Here is a 17,029-nt window from a genome sequence, read left to right as displayed (position 1 = left end):
GCTATCCAAGCTATGGTTTAGATTGGGCTTCTAAAACATGACATTAGCATTTATCATGATTACAAGCAGGGGTGCACATAACTTTTTTGGTGTGTGTGTTTCTCAGGGGAGCGACTAGGGTTATGCTTGGTGCTCACTTTTTAAATACACTTTTTTAAAATAACCAACTCACAAGAGGAACAAGACAGAGGGATGCATGGGTAAGGTGGCATTTTACTTTAATGTCAACTGACAACGAACAGAAGCAGCACAACTAAATGTGTGCTCTTTAAAGCCAATATTTAGCTGTATATTTAATTGACTGTGTTTGAAGCACTGAAAACTAAGTGTGCCCATATCAGAAAAAAGAAATTCAATGACAGCTTTTAAAGCATCATCATTCTTTTTCTGACTGCCTTTCTTGTTTTACTGATTGTTGTGAATGTTCATTTGAATTTGACAAGATTTCTCTTTCCCCAAATATCAGGCATGCTGCCTCACATGTTACATTTGATCTGGTATGCATGTTTATTTTGGGAGTGCACGCACCCACACATCACTTAGGTGCACCCCTGATAATAAATGACTCTACAGCAGTCAGATAATTTTACTGAACTCAAACAAGTATTTAGCAATGTAATAGTTAAGCATATTTTTTTTTAACCTTTAAAAATCGTATACTACTGTATTGACTTGTTTCCCACAAATGGAAATGATACAGTCTGAAAGAGTCTCACATCACATTAGTCACTCTGGGTGTCATCAACACAAATACATTTAATATCTGTCCCTCTTGATATCATGGTGATGAATATGCAACCTATCATTTGTTTCTTCTACGCACAGTACACGTTAGGAAAAGTTAACACAATGTCTTTTTATATTCACAATCTTCTGGCTGCATCTTTTTAAAAGATTGGTCAAACAACACTAGGTTTATCTCTGAGTACATTTTCTTTTTCTTTTTTCGTAACTTGTCTGCACATGCTATCGAAGGTCAACACTATATGGAGTGCATTCTTTTCAAGACAGCAATGCACATTTTGTTTTTGCAAATAAATAATTGAATTAATTTTATTGCATGATTGTGACCATCACTAGGCCTCCCTAAGGAAGGTTAATAAATACTTTAATAAAGAGAGAATATATAAAGAGAGGGCAGCGTTACACCTATAGGGGGGAAGGGAACAATGAAGAGGGAGTCAATGTAGGAATATGGATGGGGGGTGGGGAAGAGTCGAGTTATTTTAAGTCAAGTTTATTTATATAGCACCTTTCATGTACAAGACAATTCAAAGTGCTATTCACAGTAGCGCCAGCACACCATAAAAATGACATTTAAAAATGAGGAAAAATCAAAACATGTAAAACAATATCAATCAATGAGACAGTATAATATCAGATTAAATAGTGTGACTGTTTATTTAAAAGCAGTGATGAATAAAAACGTCTTTAACCTTAATTGAAAAGTGTTGAGAGCTGCAGTTTTCTGGGAGTTTGTTTTACAGATGAGGAGCATAAAAAGTGAACGCTGCTTCTCCGTGTTTTGTTTTTGTTCTCGAAACATAAAGTTACGGTAAGTAAATTTTCACTTTCTCGCTGCTCAATACTCAAACAGCACAATATACATGTACACAGTAACTAAATTAAATGAAAAATATTTATGGCTACTGTTTAAACTGTAAAATGTGCTACCCCCCTTCTTTTTTAAAATTGTGTTAAACTATGTGGAGAAATTCTCATTCTCATGGAAATTAACTTTAGACTTTGTAGAGTTGTAAAGAATAAAAAGACCGAGTTGAGGACTTGGAAAATGGCAGAAGGTCTTCATCATGACAGAAACAGTTGTGATCATCTTTATGGTTTTGGATTTCACAGGAGGACAGGATGTAGTCCCACATCATGACTGAAAAAAATTGAGTGACATCGAAGTATTATATCCCGCAGATATAATTCAGTAGTCCCTCATTTATCGCGGGGGTTACATTATAAAAATAACCCGCAATAGGCAATATCCGCAAAGTAGTCAGCCTTATTTTTTTACAAATATTATACATGTTTTAAGGCTGTAAAACCCCTCCCCACACACTTTATATACATGATCAAAAAAGTCCCCATTCACTTCATATGCGAAGCCCCGCCCACCAACGACACATCCAACTCGGTGAGTTTCACTGCCTGCTGAAGCGAGGAGCTGCACTCATTTTTCTCCTCTCATAAACATAAACCACCAGTGAAAAAAGCCGGTGTGATAAGCGGCTAATGCTATCCTAGCTCAGTGCCGACTTTCAAAGATGAAAACCACAGAGAGAAATTTTACCTGCTACTACCACCTCCTCGCTGATTCTCCTCCACGCCAAATCCTTCCTAGTCCGTTCCCGGTTATAAAGGCCATGTCACACTGCTCCAGGTGGTCACACACAGCTTCTACTCCATGGGTGAATGGGTGAACAGAACAGTGTCCGTGTTGGCGCACAGGAAAGATTTCGCATCTGGGCTGCGTCTATCCATTGACTTTGTATGCAATCTGTACTTATGGACATTTCGTGACGCATCCGGTGTGAATGCAGCAGCCAATCAGGACGCAGAACACAATGCTCATTCATACACTGTAACAAAAAATACATGCAAAATTGTACTGTAAAAAAAATCTGCAAAACACAGAAGCCTCAAAAGGTGAACCGTGTTATAGCGAGGAACTACTGGTAACTGGTACTGAAAAAAATCATCGACCATTTCTGACATAGGAGCATTAATTATCTGGAAGTTAGTGGCAGATTACCAATTTGCCACAGGGGGAAAAAGTGGTGGACTATTCTCAAGTAAATCTGAAAATTATCAGCATGAACTGTATTTTTACAGTTTGATGGTTCTAAAAAGAAAATCAAAGCAAATGAATATTCATTGTCAGTGAAAAGCTTTCATATTACTGTATTAGTTTGTACATTATGTTCCAGCACTTAAGAGTTAAGACAAGCTGTCAGTATCATCAACAAAAGCATAGAGACTAGATAAAGATACACATCAATTGAACAAGTCATTTAAACAGAAAATAAGCACTTTTATTACTGGTCTTACCTTTAAGCTGCTGCTGGAAAGTGTTCATAAAAGTAAACAGGATTTGGTTGTTTTATATGCAGATTTTTTCCTCATTTAGACATTATCATCACTGTTTAAATAAGGGTGGTAAACATACAATAAAAAAAAATGTCTAAAAACCTACATATACACTATATAATAACTTTTTTTAATCACACTTTATAACCTGGCATCTGATATGTTTACCTTACATAAGTGAAGTTATAAACTGCTCAACAAGCCAAAAAAGAAAGATGAATAAACAAACACTCAAGTGAAGTGTAAGGTTTGGACACTTTCTGTAATTGATGATACTCTTTAAAGAGCATTTTCTCACAGAAGTTTCCCTCTGAGCCAGATATCCTCACCTTATTCGCTCTTACATCTTGCACTAAACTTTGCTGTTTTATTTTTCAATAAATTTCAGTGGGTTTTATGGCGGGGGTTTGTTCATTGAACATTTTCAGGGTAAGACTCCACTCCATCATTCACCAAACACTTTTTTTTTTTTTTTTTTTTCCTCAAACAAGAAAACAAATCATTGCTGTCTGATTTAAAGAGTGATAAAAAGAACCTGTACAAAAACACTGTCATAAAAAAAAGTTTGACTTTAATATGTCAGAGCAATGAAATAGTCTGGTTTCATTTAATGCCCAGATGCCTGTTCCTATTCTTCCTACTGTAGAATAAGACCTTTTGTCACCTTTACACAACAAGTGAAAAACTAACCTAGTCTATATACAGAGCAGGGCGAGATAAACCCAGGAGAGTACGCCAGTCAGTCACAGGGCCAACACTATAAATTATACCCCTCTTTACTTAATGAACCCAAAGGATCTATTTTTTGATTGTGAAGTGTCTGCACTACAAAGTCTCTTTGAATAAGACACTGAACTCAGGTTGGCCCTCTTAACAACGATCTGAAGGCTTTTCACCTTTGATGTGTGAATGTGTGGAAAGGAATGAATGTGTAAAGTGCTTGGAGACTAACAAATGTGCAGCTCTGTCGGTTATTATCAACAAATTTACAGTTGAAGCAGAGATCAAACCTATCACTAGAGTGCTTTTTTTGTTGACAAAGAAAGTAAAGTATGGAAGGTAAAAACATTTCGGTATAGAGGTATATTTTCAAAGATTATTGATACCTTCACTGTCCAAATTGTAATGAATATTTTACACATTTTGATTAATTAAGATTTCTGCATTTATAAATGATTTCTAACTTTGTCATGTAGTAAAATGTTGTTTAAAGGTATGGATGACCATTTTCTCGAAGTTTAGAAAATAAACGCCCTGTGCACACGTGTAAAACGCCTACATGTGCGAGAGAGCGCGCACGAGCCCAGCTCGTGCGCAGCTCTGTTTACAAGTTGGAGTCGGCATCGCTCATACAAGTTTACCTTCCAAAAGATGATTTGCATTTTTTCCACTATGACAGACTCGCCACCGGTAAGTGAAAATCCATTTTCAAAGGAACCAATGCGCACCGGACACGAGCATGTACACAAGCGACGGCCTTACGTAAACATATCATCAGAATGATTGACATTTAGGAGGACCAACCGTTAGGATGATCCACTGGGAAGTTGAAGCCAAAATAACATCGTCCACAATACCTTTCAGTGAATAAATAATGGTAACACTTCATCGGAACCAAAAAAACTTTATTGATCCCAGGGTGAAAATACTTGAGAATGAGGATCCCTTAATTAACATTAGCTAATGCATTATTAAGCATTTAGCAGTTTAAGAATATTAATTTTAATCATTATAATGTATTATTAACCAGAGATGAAAGCAACAGATTACAAGTACTCACATTACTGTAATTCCATCCATCCTTTTTTTGACCCGCTTGGTCCTGTTTTCAGGGTCGCGGGGGTCTGTCGGTGCCTATCTCTGGCTTACACTGGGCGCTAGGCGGGGGTACGCCCTGGACAGGGCACCAGTCCATCACAGGCCACATTGCTGTAATTGAGTTGTTTTTATGGGCACATGTACTTTTTTTAATATTTCCAACTCAGTAATTTTACTTGTACTTAAATATGTTTTAAAAGAAGTAAAGTAATTCATTACATTTCTACACCCAACCGTTATTGAGTAAATTATAATTTTTCCGTATTAAAATGATCAACGAATATTGTGAAACTACAAAAAATGAAATGACCATACAACAATCAAATGCATCACATTATAGCTGACCAATCACATTAAACATAATGCACGGCACCAAAACAGCATTGAATGCAGGTTATTTTCTCAGTTTTAGAGTTCATAAATGCATTTATGCTTAGAGTCTGAGAATTTTTTTTTAATTTAAAATTTGAAATTAAATTCATTTTATTTAAAAAATAATTGAACATTTTGACAAACCTTTTATTTTATACAGATACCTTTGTGGAAAATAAATTAAGTTCCAATTGTGCAAGATTTTGGCTCTTCCTTTAAGTTTATACATGAGATGTTTACTGTATGCAAGGGAACCGTGGCAAGATTTATTACCAAAAATAATATATATATATATATATATATATACCATTAATTTTATTAATTTCCCCATCCACACTGTGGAACTTCTTGTTGATGATGTCACAGGTTCTCTCAGAACACGCTTCGCTGATGATGTCATCAGTGTTCCAATTAGAAAAGCAAGAAAAAAATATAACTGGCCCTCACAGAGCATGATTTGTACAAGGTTGCAATATTTTAATAACTATTTGACAATGAATAATATCATTAATATTTCAAATGTTAAAGGTATGTTGAATCTAATAGAGTATATAAAATCAATGTAGGACTACAACATAGGGTGGAAATCACAATATGGGTGAAAATGAGCTGCTTGGCGGAGGTCTGCGCTCTCCGAGTGTTTTTCTAGTGTTAGATATATATTGACATTAGCCCTTGGTAGGGATGCGCATCGTTAACGAGGTTTTGTTTGGGAACCAGTTTTTAGTCAAACGATTCTTTGGAATCGCTAACAAAAACCATTTACGATTCTGCTATCGATTCTTCCCGGGCTGCGCCGCCACTGTAAACAAACGCACCCCACTTGCAAATTTGCGATGACGTCACACACACACACAAGCAGAGGTGAGCTGCTTCATGCAATGCTGTAGAAAAGGCCTCAAAGTTAAAGATAAATATCTACTGTTGTTTATGGAGGTCTCCTTTATCTATGTCTGATGTGTGAGGAATATGCTATTCACCGCTGTTAACGCCAGAGGTGTGCTTACTCACGCGAGATCAGATCAGTATGATATTCCAAATGGGTTTTAAGCAGAAAGCTGTTGACGAGCTGACTAGTGGGCCTCGACGGTGAAATGATACCTAGTCTAGAAGTTATGTGTGCGTAAATGAAAGCGTGATTACCCACCTCTTGCATGGTTTGTCATATTGTTGGTGTTGACTCACGTTGATGTAGTTTGGTTAGGTAATGTGAATGAAAGCCAGAGCCTGCGTGCTCGCGGTATGTGTTCATGATAGCACACCTGACTCAGTACGTCAGTTCTACATATCACATGTCTAGTTAAAAGCATGTTTCTTTATGCACTTATAACGTAGTGTTAGGATGGTTCCTGTTTGAGCATTAGTGGGTAGTGTTGTTACTCAGGATGCTATTCAGTAAAGCTAATTTGGTGACAGGATATAGTAGAATACCTGTATATTTCACAATAAAAGCAGTCTGCTGGTTTTGGCAGTTAAGGGATTTATATATTGGCCAACATTGTGTGATAATGATAAAAATGAGGTTAATTTATTATCCTAAGCCAATAGCCACTTGACTTGTGGACTCTTTTTACTCACTTGAGTATTGTTTATTTGTTTATTGAGGACTCATTTAGGTATTGTTTATTCTTAGCGGTGAATAATTAAGATTAATATTAATAAACCTGATATTTATTTTAAAACTGTAGGCTGTATTCTTTTCTGTACTCATGTACTACCTTTTTTTCAGCCTATTTGGGAATCGATAAGATAATCGATAAAAAAACGGATCGATAAGTAGGAATCAATAAAGCATCAGTATCACAAAATCCTTATCAATATACATCCCCAGCCCTGGTTACATTTACTGTGTGACTGGTCAGTCAAATGCGCGCTATTTTCATTCTGCTCCCCACTCATTGGCTGGGTGAAGGCATACAGCCTTCTGATTGGCTGCCCGACGTTAGGTCCCACCCCTACCTGTGAGAAGTCTGCTTGCAGATGAGAGATAGCAGAAGCAGAAAGCTAAACCAGAGCAAAAACTGGTAAGGCTGGTACAAACCTGAGTGAGCCGCTTGCTTTTCGGTCAGGAGACCACAAAATAAAAGGGAGAGAGAACCAAGGACCTTGTGAGCCATGAGTTGGGGAATTTTCGAGGTGTCTTGGTGAGTTAACAAATGTTTTTAGCACTGCTAGCCAGTCAGCTAATGCTAATTACAACACTAGCTCCCCACATACACTTGGCCAAATACCGAATATCGAATGCGGTTGTTAAGTTTTTCACAATTTTTTTAAAATAGTGCATAAATAGCCTAGAGTACTTTTTTTTTTTTTTAAGAAAGTAAATGTTTATTGAATATTATGGCATTTTTTAAATATTCCAGTAGCCTTTGCTTTTTATAAAAAGCACAACAAAGTATTTTTTTAATTTATATTAGTCCTTCAAATAAAACAAAACATGCTAAGCTAAAGTGCATTAAAGGGGAGGTATGATGAAAAAAATCCATTTATAATGGTTTTGCTACAGTGATATACATCCCTTTAGCCTCATTCTGAGGGCCAAAGTGGAAAAAGTTATGTTTCCTTCCTCCCTTGTTGGCGAGTTGGATTTTGCCCACGCTGGTAGGTGACTTCACTTAACACGCCTTCTAGAATGTGAGCTCCTCCCTCTCCAACTATCTACCAGCTAAAACAACACTGCTGTTTAATATAGAATATATATTATACTTTATTGCCATATATGTAAATGCAAACTGCACTACTGGATGCCCAAACTGCAGTAGTAAGAAGACAGTCTGGCTGTTGCTCCTGCTGCTGTGCTCCTGCAGCAACGCGTGCACACTTTCCGACTCAAAATCACTGCACGTTGTTTGATTGCGTCATTGCATCACACGCTACTATTCGGCCTTGCTTTTAACTCACAAAACCGAAGGCCGAATGTTTCCTTTTTTGCAATTTTCGGCTGAATATATTTGGTGGCCGAATATTCGATGTATCCCTACTTATAATCACATTTTCTTTCTTTTTAATGTGTGGGGTTTATCTTTTCCACTTTTTTTTAGGATATTTGGTGTTTAAAAACTGTAATGTTACCTGTTTCTGCATTTATTAGCTTTATAAAGCTGGAGTATGTAAAATTGTGGGACTGAAATGGAAACTACCACGCTTCCTCTTCCTCCCTGTTTCGAAACCCCTGGCATCCTCGAGCACGCGCACGGCTGTGGGGCTGTTACATTATTCTGAAAGGTTTTTATGGATTTTTGACCAAATGATGCCAAAAAAAAAACTTACGTACTGCGGCTGTAATGAGTTTTTACTTTTTGCCATGCTCACTACTTTTACACGTATCCTTACGTGCACTTCCCAAAAATCCTGACTACGTGTCACGGCGACATGGACCACAAGGGCTTTTTCAGTTTCAGTCCTTGTTATTTAAAGTTAAAAGTCATTAAGGTAACGAAAAATGTATTTGTTCTGAAGTAGGTACTTTTAGCATTTTTTTCCATTTTATAATAAGTTAACCTTTTTCCCTCAAGCATTGTAACTAGTGAAATTACCTTATTACATACTCATATTAACACACATTAAAACCACCCCATCTCATACAAAATAAAACAAATAAACAGTTACCTCTGATAAAGGATCCACAGTAAATGTCTGATCACCTCTGTCTGAAAACTTTTTCCTCTCTTGTTCAATTTACTTCAGGCTTAGTCGAATTTCCGATGAATTGAGTTGTTCCGTCTTGTCGTCTCAGTCTGTGACACAGGAGAAATGTTTCCTGTTGAACAGAAGCAGGACAGATAAGACTGAAGCAGGAACCCTTGAGAGGGAACAAACGGATCTCATCACATGAGTGGAGGAAGCCCTGTGAAGTATCTTCTGCAGAAACCATCACTTATTTTAGCATCACATGACAGATTAGAAACCAGGAAATTTTCTCTGCAGCAAGTTACTTTGCAGATAAGATAGTTCCGGACTTTAATAACACAAGAAAAGAACAGACGTGTTTTTACATGCATGAATGTATTTACAGCAGTACAAAAACTGCCTCGAGCATGAATTCATAATATTTTATCTAAAAACAACTGAAGCCACCAAGTGCATTTTGTTACAGTAGCTCCAGTAGAAACAAAACCGCACACCTTCAGTTTGGCCATTAGGATTTTGTTTTCACATTAATACGTTGCGTAACAAAAAAGAAGTAGAACCTGATAAAAAGACAAAAATAGTAGTATGACTGGAAAACTATAACCCAATCCATTGCTGCACTTCTAACGCTGACACTGAAGCTTAGGTAAGATCAATGAATAATTAATGAATTATTTCACTTAAAAAAACAACCCAAGAACAACTCTAAAAATGTAAACTTTGTATTTTGTTTTAGATGAAGTTGCTCTTTGTTCTGGTGATGCTGCAGGTGCTGAAGGAATCCTTTCAATCTGTATAGCTATTTGTTTGGAAAGCATTCATCAAGGTTTTATAGAGAGAATTAAATAAAACACACTGTTTCAATAATTTGTGTGTTGTATAACACAATGTGATATATATAGAATTTACTGAAGGACTCTTTACAAACACAATTCACAAACCAACACGTTGAACATATATAACTTAGACATCAATGATTGAAAACTGTTCAATTGTTGCTGAAAATAGGATTCCCTCACTAAAACACAAACTTTCTCTTGGCTCTATGACGTTCTTGTCTTTTTCATATCAGACTTTGATTCTAATTTTAAGAACAACATTGCTTGACCCTATATGAGTTGTGTTTTCCCCTGCTTAGGATTAAGTACATCATTTTGTAATTGACTGGACCAAGTTACAGATTTTTATTATTAATATTCAATTAAGAGAAAACATGTACAGTGATTGTAAAGGGTGTATTTCACGTATTATACCTTTTTAAAATATTAGCAATTTGGTGCCCCTCCAGCAGATGGCGCCCTAGGCCTCCGCCTGGGTTGCCTGGCGGGAAGGCCGGCCCTGCCTGATAATTGATCTCATGATTAATGAAAGCTTGTTCAGTGGGTAAATGTTTTCCAAAAGAAAACTTTGTATTTGCAAGAAAGTTATTTACCGGAGTGGTGCTGTTACATGTAAAGGAGGTGAAATGTCCTGATGAGAAACTACTGCACAGTCTCTAATAATAATTAGAAGAAATGTGGATGATCTATAGCTCATTCTCGGAGAATCACCGAGGGTAAAAATACTGTTAGTATCACTGTAGAACAGGAACCGAGAAGTCATGTAAACAACATAAATTACTCTGAAGATATATTCACACCAAAGTTTTTAATACAATCATTTCCTATTCAAACACTTTTTAATGTTCATTTCTGTGTTGTTTAGCTATCTGTCTTTTACTCTATTGTTGTTCCAAACACTTGGATGTAGTTGTAGGAGTTTATGGGCAGAATGTTTTTGTTGTCGCTTTGCTATATATCATGTTTTACACACAATTCTTATTATTCAGTATCATATAGTGCTGCTGTAATGAAAACATGTCCTTTTGGTATTGATGAAGTATCATCTCTGTATTTTAATCACTGTGATATGAAACATTCATATTCTGAATCTCTGAAGAGAATGTCAACGAGATGTTTATCGATTACTACATAGTGTCTGTGTTTTGGTAGTGACAGCATATTGAAGATTTTAGCATTCAAGTGAACTTATGCACATATGTCTCATAACTCTTAAAGGTTGCGTTATTCCTGGCTTTATCACATATTTTCCTAATGCTCATGTACAGAATGTAGCCTTAATAACTTGACACACTTAATCTTGTTTTGGGTTCGAAGGTTGTATAAATGTGTGAAATTACACAATAGGGAATGATGTACGAGCGTTTGCATGTTTTTTAAAGGCTGAATTATTTCCTCAAGCATTTCTGTAGCACTTTATCATGTTTAAACATCAGGGCCAACGCTTGCACGCACGCACGCGCACACACAAATTGTCAAATAGGAACAGATCGGCTCTGTAGCAGGTAATGAAATTGGAATAATACAATATAAGAGGGCATGCAGGATTGTAAATATTTGGGGATAATATTGAATTAGGTGTTTGGTAACAGGATATTTTTCAAAACGCTCTGCTTCAGGCAAAAGATGCATCACATTTTTTTTTTCACGTTAAGCAGCTGCTCTAGCAGCAGTCCAATCATCTGATACAAGTGTGCGGATTGCATAAACTAAGATCTTTGTGAAAAATCAAATGAGTCACTTGTAAATACTGAAGCTCATTTCCTCAGTGAAGGCTTACTTTTTATTGGCAACCTGACAGCCCTTCGTTTGGTTTTAACAGATATGCATCAGTGTTTTATTCACTGTTTTTTTTATGTCCCTCCAGTCTGGCAGGCATTCACTTTCAGTAACTGCATTATATGGTCTAAGTGGTTCTCCCTTTTTCCAGTAAAAACTGTGTCAGAAGATAAACTTCAGAAGAGCAACTTGAACCTCAAGTATAGATTGAAAAACCTAAAATAGGTTAAGGGTTCTTTTAAATCCTGGATTACCAAATTTCACATGAGTGTCTAGTGCACACTCAATGGATGGATGACATTAACATACAAGCTCCACACATGAACTGAATAAAGACGATGTCTTAACTTTACTAAATCATTTAATTATTGATGTATAAAAAAATAGTGTTAAAATTATTAAACACAATACCAGAATAGAAAAACATTCACTCTAGCAAAACACAGACACAATGTAGTAATCAATAACCTTCCCCTTGACATTTTCTTTGGTGATTTAGAATATGAACGTTTCACATCACAGTGATTAAGCTAGAGATGATACTTTAGTAATACCAAAAGGGACATTTTTTTCCCATTACATCTGCACAATGAGACACCTAATAAGAATAAACAGGTGTGAAACATAATATAGCAAAGCAACAACAAGAACATTCTGCCCTTAAACTCATAAAACTACATTCAAGTGTTTGGAAGAACAGCAGAATAAAAGACAGATACCTAAACAACACAGAATTGAACATTAAAAAACGTTTGAATAGGAAATGATTGTATGACAAACTTTATGTTGTTTACATCACTGAAAGATTCCTGCATTCAAGAACGATTCTAATAGTCTTTTTAGACCTGGAAATTCTTCTAGGATGAGTTATAGATTTGCCATATTTCTTCTAATTATAGTACATTATAAAACAAGAAACACATTATAAATTGATACATGTTTAGATTTTAAAGAATCAGGTACAGTTCATTTAGATTATAGCTAAATAAAAGAAAATACTCTAGATTAAATTTAAAATCATGTGAAAGCTCCTTTTCTTACGGGACATCAGGGATAAACATGTATTTAAAATGCAGGCCACTGAATCACCATTATTTAAACACACACAGTTATATACCTTTAGGCTGGTCAAACTTGTTCACCTCTTGATGTAACTGAGGAAATGTATGCGTATAAAAGTACAGTACAAACATACACTCTAGACTCCTGCTGTCCTCATCCTTAAGAAGTCTAGATCTGTAGGGGAGAAACCACTCTACTGTCCATTTGAGAGTCTGTGAGGTTCTCCAGGTGAAAGTGATCAGTAGAATCTCCTTTAGTCTTGAACTACAGTAATTCATCCACAGTTTTCCTTTTCCCACTGTAAATAGGGAGCCTGGTTTTTCTAACCAAGTGCACATTAAGTGTGCACTGACAGGTGTAGTTAGAGATAAACTGAAGGCACAAAATACAACCTAGAGCATTCAAAACAAATCAGCCAAAGCTTTTTAAATGAAGCATTGTATCAAGTACAGGCAATACATTTGTGCTGACACAAATACTTTTGTCGATCTAATAACATGGTTTTATTTTATCTTCCAACAACACTTTATCTCTTATCTCGTACTCCATCGCCTTCCAGTTCAGCACGTTCCCTGCAGTAAAGTTGAGATCCTCCATGTAGTTCTGGATCTCACAGGTAGAGAGAGTGTAGTCCCACATATGGACATCTGAGATCATGCCAACGAAAGCGTGCTTAATGTCAAAACGTCCTCCATGATAATCTTTTTTCTGTAGGCGAAATTTAAAGATTTGAATTAGGAAATGTATACTGTGCAGCACAATGAATTGATATATCCACATTCAAAAGTTGATCACACAGCAAAATCACCAGTATTAATGCTTCAGTGTTAGAGGGAAAGTTAATAAATTCAGTGTAAACACAGTATATATTTACACACTTTAAGCCAGACATGCCAAACTCAGAGTTGGCCCACTTTAAAAATAAAAACTACAACAAAACATTAATTATGATGTACTGTAACTGATCAAAAAAATTGTTACAGGTATCTCAGTCTTTACAAATAATCAAATTAAATAATGGTCAAAATATAGTTAGGCTTGTTACATATACAAAATATAGTTAGGCTAGTTACATCATGAATAATTGATGTGTAAATTGTTTGCACCTTGTAATGTTAGCAAATTACATAGAAATCTTTAAGAACATTTGGCATGAATTGACGTCAGAATCTGAATCATTAGGTTTAATTTCTGTTAAACGTGATTGTGCCATTCTCATTCATTTCTGAGGTCTTGCGGCTCACATGTGTGATCGATACAAAATACCTCTGTGAATCGACTGGTAGATCGCTATTGATACATTGGTTACCCCAGCCCTACACAGTGTGAGTCAGCGCATATTAAGTTTAACACCCTCAGTGTTAAAGCAGAACTAAGTAACTTGTGCTTAGCGCTCCCTTTAAAGGTCCCTTTTGGTTATGTCACTGTTGTAAAAACTCCGCACCCCCGAGGCAGCAGCTCCTGCCTCCCGCTTCAGTGAGACGGGCGGCGGGAGACTTGAATAAGCCTACATTGAGTGAATTAATCCTTTAGTAACTCAGTAAGTTGACCATTTATACAGTAAAAATGGTGCTGTTTATGACAAAGGAAGTGATCAGCCGGTTCTCTCCCATATCACCCTGCTGCGCAGACACACACACGGTCCCTGGTAATGACGTCACTAGAGCGATGAAGTGACCAAAAAGCACCACAGTGTTCAAGCGACTCTTCACGGGCGATTGAAGTGACTGCAGTCACAACAGTCGCATTCGGTGTTCACCTTTAGTGTGAATTGGGCTGTCGTAAAGCAGTACGTGTTGTTGCGAGAATGAAAACAGAGCTGGGAAAGTTTCAGTGATGTTTTTTGGCCAGAGACAGCAGAAGAAAGACCCCCGATCACCACATAAACACTTGTATTACCCTCAGAGGGACTACGAGAAGGATTTATTAAGGTGAAAAAGTTACTTAGTTCTGCTTTAAAACAGCATTGGCTATTGCACTGTGTGGATCTGGTCTGTTTAGCATTGCTGGATGATTGTGGTGGTAATTATTCAAAACACAATCAAAAAACATGCACTTCCCTTTTTTTTTGAGGCAGTGTAACCGCCCTTCATCAGACTCATGTCTGCCCGAAACATCACGGTTTTTTGGTCTAAATTAAAACTGAAATTGGAAGCTAACCACGTAGTTGTGCAGACGTTTTTTTTGGCAATTATTCAAAACTCTACCTGTCCCAGAATGACTACAGATGTTCCATTCATTTCACTTGCACAGACGGCAAATTTCCGAACCAAGGGCTGTCCATTGAACCACATCTGCACCAAACCAGACACTGAGTCCCATGTGGTACAAATAGAGTGCCACGTGTTTAGTTTGTAGTTCAGGTGTCTGTATTGCATTTTCTGATACTTGAGATGAGCCTCCAATTCTTGGTTTTGTTCATCCCAAATAATCAGCAACTCATTTGATAATGACTTTGAGGACTTGATGAAAATCAGGACATGGTCTCTCTTGAGGTCTGTAAAGGATCTGTAGGTGTGAAAAATACAGTTAATGTAACATGATATAATGTATCTTTCACTTTCAGAGATTGTTCAGGTTGTTGCAGAGTTTTGTAATCTGGTTCTTACCTGTGACAGAGGGTTATGGCAGTGTAACCTTGTTTGTTTGTATTAAGCTTCACATGAGCCTTGATGTCATGCACTGGGAATGTGAACATTTTACCTGACAGGTCTGAAATGAAAGAGTAGAGGAATACATTAATTTATGTTCCATATCTGCTTACCTTATAAAAAAGCATTGAGGTCTACGAGAGATTTCCCGCAGGGACCAAAGAAGTAAGTGTGGATCATTCAAGAAAAGACACCAGTCAATGGCAGAGGTAACACACATTTGCTTTAAGATACACATCAGTGTTGTGCTCAGTCACTTTACTAATTAGTTAAATCAAAAAGAATAGTGAGGAAAAGTAAAGTTTGGGTTACTTTCTTAATATACAACTATACATACAACTAATTCATTTGTAGTCTTAATTTCACTACTGTGACTGTATGGAGAAAAATACAAATTGTTGACCAAGTTTACCGTTTCCCATAACTTGCATTTACATCACATACATCTTGCGTCTCTTTTGCTGTGTGCCTGGACATGGTATCATGCTTTTTACCTGTGCTTATTGTGTGCTAACACAATACGTGTTTTATACTACGTATTGTGATGTTGCTCTGTCGAGCTGTCCCTGGCTGGCAGTCACATTCATTACTTCAAAAGTGTTCATCGTTTAGTTATCCTATCAGGGATGAGAATGAATTTATGTGGCAGTAGACAGAAGATTTGAGCCCTGCTACTTATATTTAACTAAGTTGTTTTAGTCTTTGTCCTCTGCAAAAAAGAAGTATTTAGAATATCTCAATTGTATGAAATTTGACTTAGAGGGCGCTGCCATGATGGCCACAAGGTGTGTGAATAGTAGATCTGACATGGCCAAAAATGATTAAATTGACAACCAACAAAAAACCCAAAACAAAACACGGTAACACTTCATAACATCAACCAATGTCTTACTTTAAAACAATAATGCTGAATGGGTTTACACATGTTACCTTTTAAACTTTGTTTTTTTATGTCATTTACATTGACCTAAAAAAACACATTTACTTCTTTTGGCAAAATTTCAATAAAATGCATGTTATTGTTAGAAAAGCATAAACTAGGAAATGAGGAATATCTGGAATTAATTTAAGCATGGCGTTATAGACTCCTCACAAAGACCAGAGCCAGAAGGTTTTACAGCCAAAATCTTAACATTGTCAGTGACATTTAGCCACTTTAACGAAAAAAGGGAATGCAAAGGCTTAGTGCTAAATACAAAACCTAGATAACATTTAATTCAAATTATATTGTTTTAATAATTCAGTTAAAATAGTGCGCTTTGATTGTTTTCCTGTGGTTCATACAATAATGAAGGTTGCAATGATTTAATGATATGATATATTCGCTTATGAATAAAATAAAGCCTCAAATTCAACACAATGACTTATTGAAATGATATATTTGCATGTTTTGTTCTCTGCTTCGAGTTAATGACGACAAAAAGTAACAATGTTTTGTTTTTCTCAAATAATGTGAACATTTCTAACTACATTCAAATTGTATGATGCCAACTGTATATCACAATATCGCTATAAAGCTTTGTTTAATGCTTTTCAGAAAAATAGTTAAACTGATTGAAAGGAATACCTTCAAGACCTGCAGCTTCTGCTGTCAGCATCACTAGAACAAACAGCAGCTTCATCTGTCACAAAATAGAAAATCAAACAATTTTGGATTTAAATAATTTGTTGCTGTTTTTATTAAAGAACATCTTTATTTCTTGATCTTACCTTAGCTTCGGTGTCGGTGTTAGAAGGGCAGCAATGAGTTGGGTTGTTGTTTTCCTGTGTCCTCACTTTTAA

General features: G+C 36.4%; 1 protein-coding gene across 1 annotated transcript; it reads right to left on the bottom strand.

The window, feature by feature from the left end:
• Positions 1-11,297: 11,297 nt before the first annotated feature.
• Positions 11,298-17,029, bottom strand: LOC114477398 (serum amyloid P-component-like). The gene is made up of 5 exons (XM_028469657.1): positions 16,958-17,029; positions 16,815-16,869; positions 15,206-15,308; positions 14,804-15,104; positions 11,298-13,304 (listed from the first exon to the last, which is right to left on the bottom strand). Exons 2-5 carry the CDS (start codon positions 16,867-16,869, stop codon positions 13,086-13,088), a joined length of 678 nt encoding a protein of 225 aa, XP_028325458.1. The 5' UTR covers positions 16,958-17,029; the 3' UTR covers positions 11,298-13,085.

The sequence above is a fragment of the Gouania willdenowi genome, chromosome 16 (assembly GCF_900634775.1).
Source record: "Gouania willdenowi chromosome 16, fGouWil2.1, whole genome shotgun sequence".
NCBI classification, from domain to species: Eukaryota; Metazoa; Chordata; class Actinopteri; order Blenniiformes; family Gobiesocidae; genus Gouania; species Gouania willdenowi.
The sequence above is the reverse complement of the archived record's forward strand: the minus strand, read 5'-3'. Positions and strand labels throughout refer to the sequence as shown.

Coding starts and splice junctions, on each gene's coding strand:
- LOC114477398 (XM_028469657.1), bottom strand. CDS start 16,869: ATGAAGCTGCTGTTTGTTCTAGTGATGCTGACAGCAGAAGCTGCAGGT. Junction 15,309..16,814: donor AGAAGCTGCAGGTCTTGAAG/GTATTCCTTTCA, acceptor CTTTCATTTCAG/ACCTGTCAGGTAAAATGTTC. Junction 13,305..14,803: donor CTGTAGTCATTCTGGGACAG/GTAGAGTTTTGA, acceptor TTTCGCCTACAG/AAAAAAGATTATCATGGAGG.